This window comes from Abrus precatorius, unplaced genomic scaffold (genome assembly GCF_003935025.1).
Source record: "Abrus precatorius isolate BTA unplaced genomic scaffold, Abrus_2018 Scaffold2, whole genome shotgun sequence".
NCBI classification, from domain to species: domain Eukaryota; kingdom Viridiplantae; phylum Streptophyta; class Magnoliopsida; order Fabales; family Fabaceae; genus Abrus; species Abrus precatorius.
In genome coordinates, this window is record NW_020874362.1 from 12,523,803 (window position 1) to 12,542,879 (window position 19,077).

Here is a 19,077-nt window from a genome sequence, read left to right on the forward strand (position 1 = left end):
TATATTATTGTTAGATGTATCTAATTGAGAGAGAGGCAGTGCACTTATTAAATGCATATACTTTTTTAAAAACTTTTATTCTTTTAAGTTTTATATTTTTACGAAGGTAAATTCCTTTTTTAAATTTAAAGAGTTATACATGAAACGGGTTCTATTGTAGAAAGATACATAACATATAACATATGAATATTTCATATTTTGATCTAGATATTTAAATGATGATATTTAAATAAAATTTAATAACTTACCAAAGAATTTAGATGGTTCAATAGGAGATAGTATGATGATAAGTTTAGAACATCTTGGGTGTGAGCAAGCTGGTCGTTGTGTTAGTTATGATATTTCTAAGTGATATATCAAGTAAGACAAATATGAAAATATTTTCTTAACCTTTATTTGAGACTATTTTATCACACAAAAGTTTTTTTTATGTTCTTATATTTATTTATTTTATACATAAAATATGACAAGTTTCTTTTTAGTCATACTTATTACGGTTAAACATAAAATAAAATAAAAAATATTAATATATTATTTTTCATAAATAATTTGAAGTATATGTAAAAAGTTTAGTAGTCAGTGAAGATATTAAATTGTTATCTATAGAGCCTAATGTTGTTGCTTAAAAGTTTTTCTTTTTTGCTTATATGATAAATGGCTTTAAACGAAAAAATTATAAAGTTATGATTACATCATTTATTAAGTTCAAAGTAGAAAATTTCACTTACTATGAAGTATTGAAAGAGAGAGAGAGAGAGAGAGAGAGAGAGAGAGAGAGAGAGAGAGAGAGAGAGAGAGAGAGAGAATTACATTAATGTAGAATGAAAATGTCAATTGGTTTAAGAATGATATACCCAATACAACAATTGATACAATAGGTCAAGTAAAAAGCAAAGTGTTTTAAAATGATATATGAATTTTTCTCTTTATTTCTCCTTAAATTACTTGCTTTATGTTTTTAGTTGAATGAAACATCAAAATTTGCATGAATGTACTTGTGATTTGTTGTGCAAACTTTTGTTTTAAATTCCTTAATTTTATTTATGCTCATGCAATATCTAAGATGATTTTGTTATATTATCTAAAGACATATTTCACTAATTTATTAGGCAGTAGAAGGAACAACATGATAAGCAATAAAGGTAAGATTTTATTGCCTAGTGACTCAATGAAATATTTCCTTGATGAACAAGAATAACAAAATATGTGTTGTTCAAGAAGTGTAAGGTCTCAAGGCTAAGTAATTAAATAAAGCTTTATGACAAGAGTCTTTAACAAACTAGGAGATTGCATAAACTCGTCAAACTCCTTCACTATCATATGATGGTTACTAATTAATGTCATTATGTAGTATGGTAGAAAAATATAATATCATAATTCTGCCATAATATATTCAAATTTATACTTAAAAAACATATTCAATTAGCATGAAGAAAAAGGGCCCAATAAAATGTGTTTAAACTGATGGCTTAAAAAATAAAAATTTCTTACCAATAAAACTAAACATGATTGGCTAGTCTATTGGTGAAAAATGGAAATTCAATGAACCAAGAAGCTAGTAAAATTGTGGTATAAACATTTTTATCATTACTTTCCACTTTTATACATTTATAATTTTTTTAATATGTAAATATAGTTTTGACTTATGAATTTTAATTTGAGCTTAAGGATGCAATAACTTTACATCTATATACATCGGAGAAAAGCTTAGCCCACAATAATGTATTTTCACAAGTTTAGGAAAACTATTGACATGACTGAGTATATACACACGCATATGAAAAAGGAATTAAGTCTCTTGTTGGAATTTTTAGATTAGTAATAAGTAAATCAACATATTTTTATTTTTTGAGTTTAATTGTAAGCAACATATATAAGTGATAGCTTATTATCCATACGTAGGTAATTATGTAATTCTAAAGAAGACATATAGAAAAAGTCATGATAATCCATTTATTTTATTGTATACTTAGACTTCAAAAATTGTCTTCATGATTCAATTCTTTTAAGATGAATCACAACATAAAGCTAAAATAATGTTTCTATGTCTTTTTCTTTTTGAGTAACTGAAAGGTAATTACAATATTAATTTGCATTTATCATTACATCTTAGTGATATTTTTAATAGGTAAATATTTAAGATAAAATGAATTATGAAGCATGAATTCTCATGTCTACTTTAGTGTCTTTTCTTTATCTATTGGTTGTTTGCACTATGCCTGAAATAAGCTTTTGAAGCGCTAACTTAGATAGTGGCTAGTAAAAACTGTTTTGTAATAATACATTTAGAGAGCGGTTTAACACTAACTGCTCTCAGATCTATACTTCTGAGAGCGGTTCTTTGTTAACCGCTCTTTAAAAGCGATTAATGTTGAACTGCTCTTAGATCTATACTTCTAAGAGTGGTTAATAAAGAACTGCTCTCTAGAGTCATTTTTGGAGAGAGATTAACAAAGAACCGCTCTCTAAAGTCTTTAAATGAAACACGCTCAACGCTCAACTCATGAATCTCTTCGTCTTGTTAACAAAGCTGGTCTCTTTTACCTTTATAAGTTCTTTTCATCTTTTATGCATTAACAAAGTTGATGTCTTTGGTCTCTTTCACGTTTGTAAGTTCTCTTTGTCTTCTATGCTTTCTTTATCTTCTCAACATTAATAAATTGATTTTTATTCACATTTATAGGTACCTTTTTCACAGTTCTCTCTTTCTTTCTTTTTCTCTTTATTAATGGTAAATCATTCATTCTCTCTTTCTTTCATTTTCTCTCTGATTAACGGTGAATTATCTTACTAATTTGTTCTCTTTTTCTTTGTTTACTTGTGTTTTGGTTCGTGTAGACGTGGACTGTTTGCTTAACATTCAAGATTCGATTTTAATTTGTGATAAAAATGAAAAATTTTAAATGTCAGACTTATAAATTAAAATTTAAATGTAACAATAAATTAATTTTAGGTTGCTATAGAAAACTCACAATGAAATAAATTTTAAATTTTATATTCGCGGTTTACATTCATACTTTATAGAGCGGTTCCACGTGGAACCGCTCTCCAATCTTACACCCATACATTGGAGAGCGGTTTAATGCAGAACCGTTCCCTAATCTTAATATTTGAGAACGATTTGTTTAATTGCTCTCCTAAATGTAACATATTGCATAGTGCAAGATTATAGAGCAGTTCTAAATGTTCTCTAATTTAAAATGGAATCGCTCTTTTATCTCATTTCTAGCGTAATGTTGGTGAGTTACTAACAAAATAAAGGTTAAGTTGCGTGATACATCATCATATAGTTGAGTCAACCCTAATATTTTGCACTTACCAAACAAGGGCATCTAAGAAGTAATTATTTACATCCTTGCAGTTGAATTTTTGTTAATTGTCTTAGACTTAAAAATCCTATATTATTTCTTTCTTGATTTCTTTACTAATTCAACAAAGTTGCATGTGTTCAAGCTTTAGGCTTTGGGTTTGTGTGGTTGTTAGATTTATTTTCAAAATGTCAAGTTTTTAAACTTATATTTCTATTTGTCTTACAAATTGTCGAAGTGACAAAATCACTAACAATACAATGTCTAATTAAAATAAAATATATTTTTGAACAATTACTTTTCAAGATATCAACATTGTTACTACATAGTAGTTTTGACAGCACAATAATATATATGACGACTTATTGGTGCATCAAAAATAGTATTTCTTTGTTAGGAGTGGATGAGTAGGGAAATTTTGATATTCGGTGAATTGCAGGAGACAAGTTCAAAACTAATTTAAGATCTTTTACCACTTATTTTGAACATTCATTCACCTTTGAAAATATTATCTTATTTATTACAACCAAGTGAGCATCCCATTTTTTACCGTCTTGTGTTATACTATGCATGTGGAGAAAGAAAAATGACTATAGTTTTGATAGTTCAATAACATAGCCTAAAAGAATTATTTAAGATGGTTTTGATAAAAGTTTAGGTTAAACTCTTTATTATTTAAGTTCTATCATTAAAAAGATGAACTACAACATTTGAAAAAAAAAAAAAAAGAATGAGTAACTAAGTTATTTTAAATTATTTAAGTACTTTAATTGACTTTTTAATTTGATACTAAAATATTTTAAATTAATATGGTGATAATTATTGAACAGTCTTTTAGAATGTGGCTTTTGTAAAAATTTGGAAAAATAATTTCGTATCCTTGTAAATTGGGCTGGTAAGCTAACGGACTAGCCCACCAAAAACTAAAAAAAAAAGTTAATAGACTATTGAATTAATGGAATAACTCACTAAAAATTATAAAATAAAAAAATTACAATAAATAATAAAAAATATTTTTAAAAATAATTTTATATTAATAAAAATATTTTATTAAAATTTAATTTTTTTATTTCTTTAAAAATAAAATTTAGACGCGACGGGCTAGCTTGCCTCAACTCGCCATTAACCTGCATTTTAGTAGGCTAAAAGCTGGTAGATTCATATTATTCAGCTTGGCTTGTCAATTTTGGTGGGTTGGACGGGCCAGTCCGTTAGAACAAGCCTATTTTACCACCCCTAATACGAAAGCGTTGTAACTTGACCTTTTAAACATAGTGACAATACAATAAAAATTTAATAAATAATAATATTTTATTAAATATTATATATTTTTTTATTATCATCAATGTATTATTTTTTTAATTTAGACTACATGTATCATTTACCAAAATCAATCTTATTTTTACATGACATGATAATTGAGGATAACAATTCTTCCTTCAAGTATTTATCATAATAACTATATTTTTTACTAGTTAATCCACATGTTAGGTAACAATTATTAATGTATTATATATCATATAACTTTTAATTTTAAAAAATTATTGTGCATAATAACTCTAAATTCTTCACCTTTAATTCTTATAAATTATTATAATTAATAAATAAGGAAGGTATTAAACATTTTGTATACCTTTTAAATAATAATTACGTATATTTTTATTTGATATTTACTTTAAAATTGTGTATAATTTTTCTGTTATTTGTCTTGAGCATAATCACCATCTATACATAAATGACTAGTTAATCACACACGTTACATACTCTTAAACATAAATTAATAATTTTATTAAAGACTCTTAAAAGAATTTAAAAGTTCTATCAATTAATATAAATTGTTGTCATATATCTTTAATCACACAGGTTACAAAAACTGAATAACTAAATTGCGATCAAACAATTTGAATTGTATATAAGATATGGAAGAGGCGTTATATGCTAACGAGTTGTGGGGCGGCACGAGTGCGTAATGGGAAGTGGTGGATCTGAAAATGAACCATTGAGTATGCGATTGGCAATCCATCTATTTGCTGCCTCAGTGTAGTGCACGCCATCCCAACTAATGTACTTGGAAGGATCTTCACACGACCCAGGAACTATCTCTTTACCGTTAATCATTGCTTTGTTCCCACAATACACGTGGTAACCATCCTCATGGTACCCACAACAGATATTAGATGCCTCCACAAATCCTGCAATTCAATATAACATAATTTTCTATTATTTGCAAATATTGATAGTAAAACTGGTTAATTAACTTCAGATTACCTTCTTTATTAGCATTACTGATGAGCTCATACTTAGCAGAGAACATGTCCACATAGATTATGGAGGCATCAGGTAACTGTGCCCTGAGTTTGACCACGATCTTCATGAGCTTTTTATTAAACTCTTTGGCCATGTCGTTCTGGTAATTGACACAGCCGTTTTGATCAAGAGTCACATTAGTTTGGTTTTTGGCATTGTGCATGGGCATGGCCACTGGCAAGCAGCCAATGGGACCTGTGTTATGTATCCAGAATGTCCTTCCTCCTAGTCCATATAAACTCTGAAATGGGTGTTTTTAAATTTTTAGTGGATGCAATCCACCCACTCCTTAATAATAATAATAATAATCATTATAATAATATCAGTCTTTAAAATTTATTTTAAGTAACAAAAAATACTCTTCTAAAAACTTATTAATTTTTTAAGGTAGTAAATATTTTCAATAAAATAATTATTTTAATTACTGAAAATCAATCTTAAAACTGATATTAACATTTAAAGAAAGATAGTGATTGCCACAATAAATTATAAAAACAAACACAAACTATGGTTGCTTTGACATGGCTTACTTGAACTTGGTTTGCAAAATATTCCACAATGCCGGAGATCGCTACATGAGAATCTTCCATGCCCACCTTGTTAATAGCAGCAGCAATATCATTTTGCCCAATATCAAATGTGTAGATAGCCTTGGCAAAGTCCTCTGGCCTAGGAAAGTGTCTTCTGTAGGAATTTTTCTTTCCTGAAAACGGCACACATGAATTTAAGAGACCATAAAATCACACAAAAATAAACCTAATGTTGAGTAGATCTTGGAAGAACCTTGGTGGAAGAACTTTCGGGTGCGTGCCTTAAACTGGTTAAATTGTTGGATCTGGATTTCAAGAGTGAAAGGAGTGCCACCTTCAAAGACGGTTCTGTTTTGCCGCATAATAGTTGATGATCCTGCAGCAAAGTTTGCACCTTCCCTATAACTTGTCCCGATTGAGTTTATGTATGCACTCAAGTATGGGAAACCCAGGTGCTTGGCTGCATATGTTAAATGTGATTAATAGATTCAATTTTACCACATTTTACAATTTTTAATAAATATAATTTTTTTCGTTGTGTGTTCCTTAAATACACATTAAACAAATTTGTTCAAATTTTCACATATCACAAGATAATTTTGGATTTGTTTCATTGTTCTTACCTGTTGAATAGTATAAACATTTTTATTTATTTATAAGCTTTTCATTAATATATTTAAGACTCGTGATAACAATCTTCATTAAATAAATAAGATAATATATTTTCTTTTTGTCGACATAGAGAGGGATGCAATAAAATTTTCACGATAGGATCCGTTGACATCGAATCCCGGCTTTATTCATGTAGGTAGATTAGACGTGAGTGTAAGCTCAATGACAACTCTAATAGTGGAATTCAATCATTGCAGAACAAATTTTTAAAATTGTTTTAAAATATAGTTTAAAAAAATGAAAAACTAAAAGAAAAACAAAGCTTGTGTTGTTGTGTGACAGAAGAAGATAATAACAAAGAAAAGAGAAAAGGAGGATGTTGGATGTTTGTGTTGTGCGACAAAGCACAGAAATGAAAAACAAAGAAGAAAAAACGATGTACCAATGAAATCTATGATAAGGCGACCATCGGAAGCTCTACCAACAGGCTCATGGAAGAAAGTGTGACCATAAGGCGAAACCTCTGGATAAAATGCTGCGGCCATGCAACCAGTGTCTGAATTGGAATCACCAAAGTTGAATATTGCTGGAAAATCACAACTCTTTGAGGATTTCATTTCCTCTGCTCTCATGCTTAGGAACCAAAGGAATAAGATTACTGCAAGAAACTGTGTATGGTACCCCATTCTGATTGCACTGAAGATGAAACTCGAGTGTGTGCAAAGAGGGTTTGGTTATTTATATTGATTAGTTGTCGTTTCGATACTTATATCAATTGTAAATATATGCGTACCCATCGGCTACAAGTCACGTGGAATACAAGAAAGGGTATCCAAATATGGTGTTATTTTGATGTTTTACCTTTCTTTTTGGGGCTCGCGACGGATGGCTAATGTAAAGTGGAAACATGTAATTGGCTTCCAATCTGAAAATAATAAAGAATGCTAGCTAAAATTTATCAAAGAAACATTAGAAAAAAATTATTAATCTTAAGTTTCTAAATTAGCTTTAGATTTGACAATTATTTATGTTTACAGAAAATACACCAATTTATGACTTTAATTTTAAAATATTATTTTTTAATTGATTGTATGAAATTTAATTACTTTTGAAAACGTATTTCTCTCAAAAAAATTAATTTGTATATTTTGTTATTTTAATTTTGAAATTGAAAGAATATATTTTTGTATTTTGGAATAAAGCAAACAAAATTTAAAGTTTTATGTATAAATATTTTTTTAAAACATTGTTGAGAATGAATGTACGAATGAGGCATTAAGGATTTGTTTGGATAAAGAAGTTAAAATGGTATAAAGATGGTTTCCAATAGGAAAGATGGTATAAAGAAATTAAAATAGGAAAGAGCAAAGCACGTGTCGATAAAGATGCTTTCCAAGCAGCAGTTTGTGATGATGGAGTTGACGTTGAATTTGGAGTAGAATTTCTTGGAGTACGAGAAAAATTTAGTTTATTTTTAATTCTGTAAAATCGAACACTTAATCAAATTATTTTAACAGACAAAATTTTAATTCTTCACTTTAAAGTTTTTCATCTAAACACACGATAAGATATATGAAACATGATCACTTTCATCTACTCATTATTTAAGCTCATTCATCTGTTATGTAATTTTTCTATTTATTTATCATACATTTAAGACAAAGATGACACAAGATTACTTTTCCCCACTTGATCATTAAATGCTTTAGAGATGCTACAACACAAATTCAAATTTGATATCAAATAAAATAACATCACAGAAGTTAAATATTTTCGAAATATCTTTTAATTTAAAGAGCTACTATACTAGGACTCAATTTTGTTTGTAAATAAATTTATAATCCACTTGTAGTGCAACTTTGAACTTGGCAACCCCTCATTTTACTATAAGTTAAATTCAAAAGATATTTTGTATTATTTTTAAATTTATTTTAAAATGAATCTATGTTATAATGTGGTGCTTTTAATGTTACATACTTCTATGTCATAATTTAATTATTTTTCTACAATTATGTTATAATTACTTAAGCAATTTAGCATAGCATAATTGGATGCCATATCGTTCGTTTTAACTTTAATAGAGGTTTATGCTCAACCATACTAGTATTAAGGACATTATAACACCTCTTTTTTTTTTTATAACTATTATAAATATAAATTTATGCATAATTTGTAAAACTTAATTTTACGCTAACCATTTGTTTAGATGTTTGGTCTTTTAGACTAGAGAATAATGGTTTGGGCTGAAAGAATATTTCAAATAGTTAAAGAAAATCCAAACTAAATTGTGAAGGATTGTTTTGAAAGGGCTTATAATAAAAATAGCTTATTACTTTTGTAAAATCTTTTCAGTATATTTTAATAAAATTCTTAGTATAGCTTATCAGAGTAAAGTCTTTCCAACTTATTTTAAAAGTTTCATGGTCATATTTATAACATAAGTTCTAATGTAAAAAGAGTAAAATAGAAGAAAATGTAAAAAAGACTCAAGGAAGGGAATTGGATTGAGTTTTTTTTATTTTTAAACATTTGGCAAACTTCAAAATAGAACTATACTTAAGCAATGATGGGCTAGGTGTAAAAGATGATTGTCTTATCAAAATTTCTAACACTTTGCTTCGTGAAAATCAAAACTATCATTCTAACAAACCGTACGTTAGTATTTAAAACAAAAAGTTTTGTTAACACTGAGTTAAATATTCACAAATAAAAAAAAATTATAAAAAAATACATAATTATTATATTGAAATTATAAAAATATAATAAATATTTTTTTTTATAAAATTTTATTATTATTAACTGCTTATCATAGTCTTAAGGATTAAAATTAACAAAATCCTTTAAAAAAATAGAGAGGAAAGAGAAGATCAACACTAGTGATTTATATCAGTTCACTTACAAAACTAAGGCTACATCTAGTACCTATCACTCATAACAGGATCTTTTATTATTGTTGAACTCCTTTTAAAGTTGATACAACGTTTCAATTATTTTTTACTCATCTAACCTCTCTAAGATCAAACCTAAGAATTGTTTGTTCCCTTAGCTTCTCCAGGCTCAGACTCAAGTATTCCCCTTAAGTTTCTCTACGTATCACTTTCCCAAAATATAAGAGAAGTTTAGTGCTATCTCAAGGTTTTTTAAGCATGAAGATAATCAAAGGTAAAAACTTTAATTTTAACAAAGTGTTTAGTATTTAGAAGATGACTAAGTTAAGTTTTGATAAAAGGATTAAAGCATTCACTCATTTATTATTCTCATTGTCTATCTTAATTTATGTTTCAACCTCATGTATATATACAGTCATACTGCATTTGAACATTGAGATTCAAATGTTATCGTTCTGAGTTTCATTTAATGCATAAGCCTATTGATATGTACAAACAAATTTCTTTTTAAGATCTTTTTTTTATGACATTAATAGATAATTCTTTCATGTTAAAAAAAGATTCTGTATTTTTGTGTCCTTGCTTAAGTAATGTTATAGGTTGATGTTAACAAGTATGAGCACAACTATTGAAGAGTAAACAATTAATCAAATATATTTGCAAAAAGTGAATTCTTCAAACGATCTTCAAACACTCTTTGGATAGTCTTTCTAATTATCGAACCGATGATTTTCTATAGACAATTAATTAATCTTTAGATAGTGCAACATATGGTATTCTAGTGTAAAATGTGGTGCTAAAAAAACTTTCTTTACTCTTCTTAACATTGTTTAATACTTCATCCACAAACATACTCTTAATTTGTTAGGGACCAGTACATGTTAACTTCATCTATATTTAAATGTTATATTATCATTAAAACATTCGGTACCAATAACTTCATATGTTCTTAATTCTAATGAAAACTCATTAAATAAGTGTTTAGCTAAACTATATTCTCGAACATACCCTAAATCTAAAATAGAATTTATGGTATAAGCACTTAATTTATGACATAATAATGGTCTAGAAGGAAAGAAAAAGTTATGACTTCAAAATTTATTATAAAATTTAAAACATAAGATTTTATTCATTTGTGTAAGATATTTTCTCTCTAAGGAATAGGTGAGTTCTGTCCTTCTCCTATTTCATTTTTGGCCTAGATTCCTTTCATTTTTCATGTTATTTTGAATGCTATTTTAAAAGGTTACAACTAGAGCACCTTGTTTGAAGAACCAAGTTCCCTTCCTCTTCTCTAACTTTGTTATTTAGGATATATGTTCTAGAGGGGGAGGATTATATAATTTTAGAACTAAGGATTCCTCTAGCTAGGATATTTTTGTGAATAGTTTTTCTAACTCTTAATGTACGTGTTGATTTGTGTTATTTACCTCTACTGTAAGTGATTGTGAAATGGTGTTTTAAACTCGTTTGAATTGAACACGTTTTGAAGAAGCAGCTGAAGCAATTGGGTAGGGGAAGTGTTGTGATGTATGGTAAAGAGGAGGGGAGAAAGCATGGGTTTCTTGACTGCTAAGCCAATTTGAATCCCTTTGGGACCTCTGCATGTGTATGAATGGTCCAATTCACGTGGCTGAAAAGAAGAAACATTAGAACTTCTCCTCAGACTCAGAGGTAGAGAGGTTTCTTCCTTTGCTTCAATCACTCTCTGTCATCATATCATATTCTTCATCGCTGAGGTGGTTGCTGCAACTTCTTGTTTTCCAAGTTATTCTCAGCATTATGTGTCTTTATTTGGAGCATGTGTCTTACATTGCTCCATTGAAAGTCAATTCAAATGCAGCAGGTAACGTATTTTCACAGCTTTAAATTTTGACCCACCTTTTTGGGGATTCAGTTTGGTCTATAAGATGCAATCACATGTTAAGTTGCCTCTCCGCTCTCGGTGGATAACCAAGATGGTAAGGAGTATTGTTTCAGTATATATATATAATTATTATCTAATTTAAATAAAATTTTCAATAAATATTAAAAAAGATAACATGAATATTTTTTAAAGTAAAATTAATCTGTGTATTTTACTTTATAAATTAAAATATATCTTACAAATCATAAATTATTTGATTTTAACTTAAATGAAAACTCTGGACAAGATGCCTATAATAATATAAATACTTATGAATATTTAAACATGTAACATTTCTCTGACTATAATAAATTACTCATAATTTATAAATATTTAAAAAATCATGTACAAATTATTAAATAATTAATTAATGACACAAAAAATAATAATTACTTAAATTATTATAGAAACTTTAAAATTATTAATTACTTATATATATATATATATATATATATTATGATTACCAAACGTGAGTTTTATTAATTTTTTATACTGTATCAGAGGTTTGAGCATCGATTAGTTTAAGATTCAAAATTAATTTCATATTTTCAATTCGGACAATTAAATTATTTAATTTTGATATATTTGTTTTAAAATTTATATTTATCAAAATAATAAAAGAACTCAGCTGAACTGGACAATTCTATCCAGATGATAATAAATCTATAAAAAATATCTAAATATGTTTATTGGGAGAAATTATAACAAAAAAATAAAAAGAAGATGGAAAGGAGTGCCACTGAATATAACCATCAGAATACACCTAACAAAGAATGTGACACAGTATAACAAAAAAGAAAAAAGGGAGACAGTGAAAAGAAGAGTTGAATCCGATCTTCTTTAAAACGTCACCAAAAGTGGAGTGTATGTTGCAAATAATGTCATACAAAGTCATTATTACTTGCAATGCAAGCTATACATACAACATAGATATCCGTATATTAGTTAATTATTTTGAAAGAAACATAAACCTGTAACGTACAATACCAAATCGAGTTATAAGGAAAGAGGATTTTAAGTAATGTGACTCGCTAGATTTTTCTTAGATAATTTATAATCCAATATAAATTATTGCTAATGTTGGCAACTAACTCACTTTGTTCTTTGCAATAAAGAGCATTCTCTCATTCAGCATAAACAAAGAACAGCTACGACATCATGCCCAGGAAAGCTACAACACACTTATTATATAGAGAAATCACCCAATTTCCCCCTGGAGTTGGTAACCCATTCACTTTTACGGAATTTCAATTTTCATTTGGAGTCATGAAATGAACCATATATAGGGTCAGTTAACGAAAATGTTATGCATACACACTGTTGCTTGTCCAAAACTACACTCATTGTTGTATACCTAATTTGAGATGGGAAGATAAAACAAAATTAAAAGATGTAATGTGAATATTATAAAGACAAAAATACTATGTAAATATCATTATTGGTCAGTTAAAATACGGGTGTAAACAAGGTGAAAGGAGATGATATATAAAATAGAGAGAAAGAGATGGAAGATAAACAATGTAATGAATTATATGATAAAATAAATAACAAATTTTTTAACATATATCTAAAAGCAAATATAACATAAAAAAATATAGCATTTAACATGAATGAAGCAATAAATTCTATAACATTTTATTATTTTCGTATTATATATGGAGATGTATGAACAAGATGTAAGGAGATCAAAATTGGTAATCCTCTTATACCTGGGAAATGGGACAAATGGATGGCAACATGGTGGAGACTGGAGACTACATAGACTGCTACCATACGACATTGCAATTTGACTAGTTGTAATTGTAATTATAAGGAAACTTTGCTGTCGAACTTTGCTTCTCAATGAAAGGCGAGTCTTTCTGACATGCTACCACTTCCACTATCTAACAATTGAATTGCATGACACCACCAGCACTTCAGATTGTGACATCGGAGAATGATGCATCATATAATAACTACAGTTATCTCTAGCTCACGAAGGTTGATAATCATTATCTTGGCACTTCTTGGTGAAGTTTAAAATTGATAAAAAGATGGATTTAGGTACACAGCTTAAATAAGAGTTTATTCAAATAAACTCCTTAAATAATAACTTATTCCATAAATTTACTTTTATTAGTTATAACCTAAATTTAACTACTTTCATAAGATGTCTATAAACTTTTTCAACGAGCCTCAAAATAATTGGCCTAACAACGGATACAAAATTGATGAACACCAATACAACTATTGATTCAAATTCACTTCAGTTTACACGTGATAAACAAAATTGGCAAGTATATCAAATTGTTTATAATTATAATTTAATTTTATCATCTATTAAGATTAATTATTTAATTACCAATTTCACAATAACATGAAGAGTAAAATTGGATTGCAAAAAATTCATTGCAAGTAACAATAAATTGCAGAATGTATATAACTCAGGAGACAAACTAATCTAATGGTCAGGTTTTTCAAGCACCTTCCTTGATTAATTGGTTCTAAACAACTCTAAATTCCTAATTCTTTAGGTAACAAAGAGAAAGTAAATATTAAGTTTAAAAATTAAAGTGACCACATTATTAGAGATTCTTATTTTTAGATAATCTTTAATGAGTTATTTAATTTATTTTTAAAATTAATTACAATTTTCCAATTACAAAGTTCTTTTCATCAACTTTGAATACTAAAATACAGACAAACGCTGAGTATGACATTAAATGCATTAGAAAAGAGTTGCAAGTGAGTTATATTTCATGTTCAATTTATTTTAATGGGTTAATAATTAAATTAATTTTTTCTCAACCCCAATACAATTAGCAAAATATTGCAGAAATTAAAAAGGAGAAGATGAACTTAATTACAAAATGAAACTCATATTTAACTGAATTTAAATTACAGAAACGTAAACTATAGGAAATTATTATTCCAATAAAGATAAGGAAAAGGAAGGGATATAACTTAATTTCTCGTCAAAACCTTATAAAGAAGAAATAGTGAAAAAAAAACAAAAAAACATCCAAACATAAAAGATATAAAAAAAACTTAAAAATCTATGTTTGAAAAATGAAAGATGAAACAATGTCTTTTTTTTTTAGTAGAAAATTCTGTTTTTATATATATTGTCACAATCGAAAATGCGTGTCCCCACAAAAAGGCTCTACAGATTTCCAACATTTGCCCGCTGGATCTAAAGACAATTACTCTTCTAAAACCTTCAAAAATAATTGTAACACATTAGTAATTGATCTATCCAATGCAATTTTGGAAATTAAATCTTTCCATTGAATTTTTCAATTAAATTACACCAAAATAACTTGATTATTCAATAAAACCATTCAAAAATGTCAGAATTTTTTATGAGTTAATAACTCATCACAACCCCAAGCTTAAAATTATTGTTTGTCCTCAACCAATTTTTTTTTCTTTATAAACACATGGCTGTAATAAAAAACTTAACACAACTTCTTTTATCCATTCTTGCAACAATTACTCAACTGTTCATAGGTAGCTTGACCATTATTTTATACACATGAATTAAACTCCCTTTCCAGAACAAATGCTTCACTCTAATGCTCAAGTGTATAGACTTGTGTTTACTCTCCTGATTGCTTTAGCTAAACTCTTTACCATAGGCTTGGTAATGTTCTAATTCATAGCTACCTATGCAGTAATGTCATAAATCAAGAGGACTTTGCATAAGGTTGTAAAGAGTCAAGCCTCAGACATTTTGGATTTTGGTTATCCCCTAACTCAAAGAGAATATGAAGAATGAGTTAAAAGACTTAAGAATTGGGTTAATTGCTTAACATTTTTTTTTTCTTTAATTGTATTTATCTCTTTTGTTACAGTAGGGCAGTATTGGAACTCATAGTTATTTATCCAACTAAGTCTTGAAAATACCTAGTACTATCATTGAACCTGAGAAGGACATCTACACGCTACTATTGGAATAAATTTTGGACTATGAAGCAATCGTCAAAGTTTTGTGTAAACCAGGGACAAAATGGCAACCCTTAAGCAGTGTTGACCTAAGAAGCTTATTGGTTAGTGACCTATTACCCATCCTGCGTATTTGGTTTCAATTCATTATCAAAGATTTCTCTATTTGAGATGCTTTTTTCTCTAGTGTTATTAATTTCATATTGTTTCTCAGTGTAAACTCTCCCTCTTACCATTTTCCTGTTTTTCAAAATAATGATTTTTAGTTTCATAATAGATGAGAAAAAAGACAACAGCTAATCGCACCAAAAGGCCCAGAGTAAACCTTTCTAACTCTGGAAGCCATGAGACAATGAGTACAGGTCCATTCCATAACTCCTTCTATGAGTAGCATCACAATTCTAATATCAAACTGAGAAGGATTGTTAAGGACAGAGCCTTCAAGCTGAATGAAGGTGAATATGAACCAGTACACCTCACTATTTAGACTAGGAACTATGAGTTCTTCTGTGGATTGACAAGGAAAGGGCTCCAAACTTTGTTTCGTGAATTTTATACCAATGCCAAGTTTGATCCTCCATGCTACTAGCAACTTATCTCTTTATCACACCATGGTGCGAAACACCAAAGTCACTTTTACTCCTGGGGTCATCAACCAAGTCTTGAAGATACCTAAAACTGCCATTGAACCTGAGAAGTACAACTACACTCTGTCATTGGAACAAATTCCCGACTATGAAGCAATCATTAGAGTCTTGTATAAACTAGGGACAAAATGAGGACCGCTAGGCAATGCTGGCCAAGAAGTTTATTGGTTAGTGATCTGTTACACATCTCGCGTGCTTAGTTTCAATTCATTATTAGCTCATTGAGCCCTATATTGCATGATACCACCTTCCTTTTAAGGAGAGCTCAACTCATCTACTGCATTGTTATGAGTATGGACATCAACGTCTATAAAGTTATTTATCAGGATCTCGATTATAGATAATGAAAATCAGCAATCCTTGACTTACTCCTCCCTCATCACCCTTCTCTGCCAAGAGGGTAATGTCCCAATTAATCCAAATGATATACCTGTGCATAAACCAAAATGGATAACCGCTGCTGTAATCGATGCCTTTGCTAAAAATGTGCATAAAAGACCTAGCAGGCCACTTGCAACAACTGCAACACCACCCCATCCTCTTCCTCCAACTTGACTAACAAACAATAAATTATATATGGTGCTCAGAACTATCACTCAACTACAAAAGACCACTTCCAGGCAAGCGCAGTTATTGATGAAAGGCATGATTCGCTTAGAAGCCAAAGTAGACAAAATTGCTCAAGACCTACAAGTGCATGACAATAATCATGAGAGAGCATATTGTAATGAGCTGCTGTAGCTTACGATTGTTGAAATTGACCCAGCTACTGCTAAGGAAGAAGAGGCAGACGAGGACACTAATATCCTCTTTTTAGGTCACCACTTTTCTGTTTTCCATTGCTCTATTTTATGTTTAATTTCATTTTTTAATAGATTTGTGTCTAATTTTAGTTTTTAATGCTTTGTGTTTAAGAACAATTTCCTTTTTGCGGGTACGTTGGTACCCATGAACACTTAAGCGAATCTTTAATTGAATATTCTGCGTTTCTCAATTATCTTTTTGCTGTGCTGATATTTTGAAGGCCACAACAAATTGCTATTTAATGTGTTGAGGGTTATCCTGATTTGAGGATCTGGCAAATTACACGCCTCATGGACTGCTTTCTATACAAGATATGCTTCATATTGTCGGTCCTCCCTTAAGTAATTATGCCAAAATTTGTTGAAACAAAATAGCAGTTGTAGGGTTATAATGTGACACGTTACTCGTCAAATTGGGTGAAAATATCAATAAGAAAACCAATTTAACGTCCTAATACTATTAAATACTACAATTTTAATACTTAACTTTTTATCATGCAATTTTGTACAAATTAAAAAAATCAAAAGCATATTAATTCATGCAAATTTTATTTATTCTGTCTCCAGAAAAGTTGTTGACTTAATGATATGGAGGTCTAACATTGATTTTAAATAGAAGTGATATTAAAAGCTTTGGCCTTTTAACAGCGTTCTATCTAGAATTGCTTAGGCAACCTATGATTGCAGTTTTACGTATTCTTTCTATTAAAGGCTCTATTTAGAACCATTATTGTAGGTTAAGTAAAAAAAGACTAATTTGTCACTAAACAAAATTAAATCCCAACCTTCCATTTTTATTAGATCAATGGTTACAAATTGATTTATATCCATCCATACAACTCTCAAAGGCACTCAATAAAACTTTGGAGCAATACCACAGGTGTTTTTGCTGTTATCCAATTAAAATTAGAGTTTCACCTTAATAATCCACACAATAAAGGTCAATAGACATTTTTGAAATAAAACTCCAATCTTAATTAGAGAACAGCATCAAGGGTATTAGATAGATATGGCACCCAAATTTTAACCTCTTATTACAAGCAACCTCGTCTCTCTCTCTCTCTCTCTCTCCAATTGTGGCTCCACGTAAAGGTTGCTTGGCTCTAAGGAGATAGCAGCAGTCTGGCGGAAATGGCAGATTCGATAGATATGGTGACTCGGTGGTGTTGGCACAGTGAAAAGGCCATCCAAATCTGAATTATGCAACACATTTGCTGCTACACGATTTCTTTGAAGGAGTACATTAGATATGACACACTATCCTCATTTGATTAGACATTCAAATGGACCAGTTCATTAGGTATATTCGTAATTGCAATGCCAACAGCAGCTTTTGTATAACTAGCATACACAACAGGCTTCCCAATCTTCTCACTGTAAATCACTTAAGACCTCTAAAGCATAAACAAATTAGACTTGTACAGATAGTGGCATTCCATCCATAATTTCAAATTTCTTTGGAATTTGTTTACAGAACTGTATAAATGTTGGGTGTTACATGTTTTTCTGTTATCTTGACACATTCCTCCATTCCTGTTATTTTATCTTGTCATGATTTGTTATCTAGCGATGATGGTTGTGGTTCATTTTTGTTTAACGATGATTTTGTTCTAATGAAGAAAAGGTGGAATAATCTGAAATCAAGCAGGTTGGAAGCATTGCTTATAAAAAACAATATAAACTGGTTCCTAAGAGAGCCTATTGTAAGGTGCACCTTAGAAGTTAGAACTGCTATCTAAGGTTGCCCCTGCAATAGTGGTTCTTACAAGAACTGCTATCTAAACCCACCTAATGATAGAATTGTGAAAACGCTAATTTAGAGGCCCTTTTTAATAGCATCCCAATAGATAATGGTAATACCACTATCTTAGGGGATTTTTAACTTCTATTAAAGGCTTTTTAAGGTGTAGTGAAGAGTGAAATCATAAAAAAAACTGCTTAATTGAAAACACTAATAAAATCACCATTAAGATATAGGAAAAGGCTCCTCTATAGTGAAAAAATAAAGGTGCATTCATCAATGAATTTTGGTAGATTAAAATCATTATGACTTAAAATTAATGAAGGGTTGCTACACCCTTACTTTGTCCCTTCAAAGGATTCTTGGACCCCAAAATATGTAAAGAATGGGTTGAGCACTTGAGCAATGATC

The 19,077-nt window shown here is 29.4% G+C and overlaps 1 protein-coding gene across 1 annotated transcript; it reads right to left on the reverse strand.

Annotated features, from left to right (window-relative positions):
- Positions 1–5,230: 5,230 nt before the first annotated feature.
- On the reverse strand, positions 5,231–7,452 carry LOC113858706 (GDSL esterase/lipase At5g14450-like). The gene is made up of 5 exons (XM_027491442.1): positions 7,200–7,452; positions 6,399–6,605; positions 6,146–6,318; positions 5,577–5,856; positions 5,231–5,500 (listed from the first exon to the last, which is right to left on the reverse strand). Exons 1-5 carry the CDS (start codon positions 7,441–7,443, stop codon positions 5,247–5,249), a joined length of 1,158 nt encoding a protein of 385 aa, XP_027347243.1. The 5' UTR covers positions 7,444–7,452; the 3' UTR covers positions 5,231–5,246.
- Between the last annotated feature and the right edge of the window lie 11,625 nt (positions 7,453–19,077).

Excerpts from the sequence above, each read along its gene's own strand:
- LOC113858706 (XM_027491442.1), bottom strand. The coding sequence starts at position 7,443 with ATGGGGTACCATACACAGTTTCTTGCAGTAATCTTATTCCTTTGGTTC. Across the intron at positions 6,319-6,398 it reads CCGAAAGTTCTTCCACCAAG|GAAAGAAAAATTCCTACAGA; the intron begins GTTCTTCCAAGA and ends TGCCGTTTTCAG. Across the intron at positions 5,501-5,576 it reads CAGTAATGCTAATAAAGAAG|GATTTGTGGAGGCATCTAAT; the intron begins GTAATCTGAAGT and ends ATTGAATTGCAG.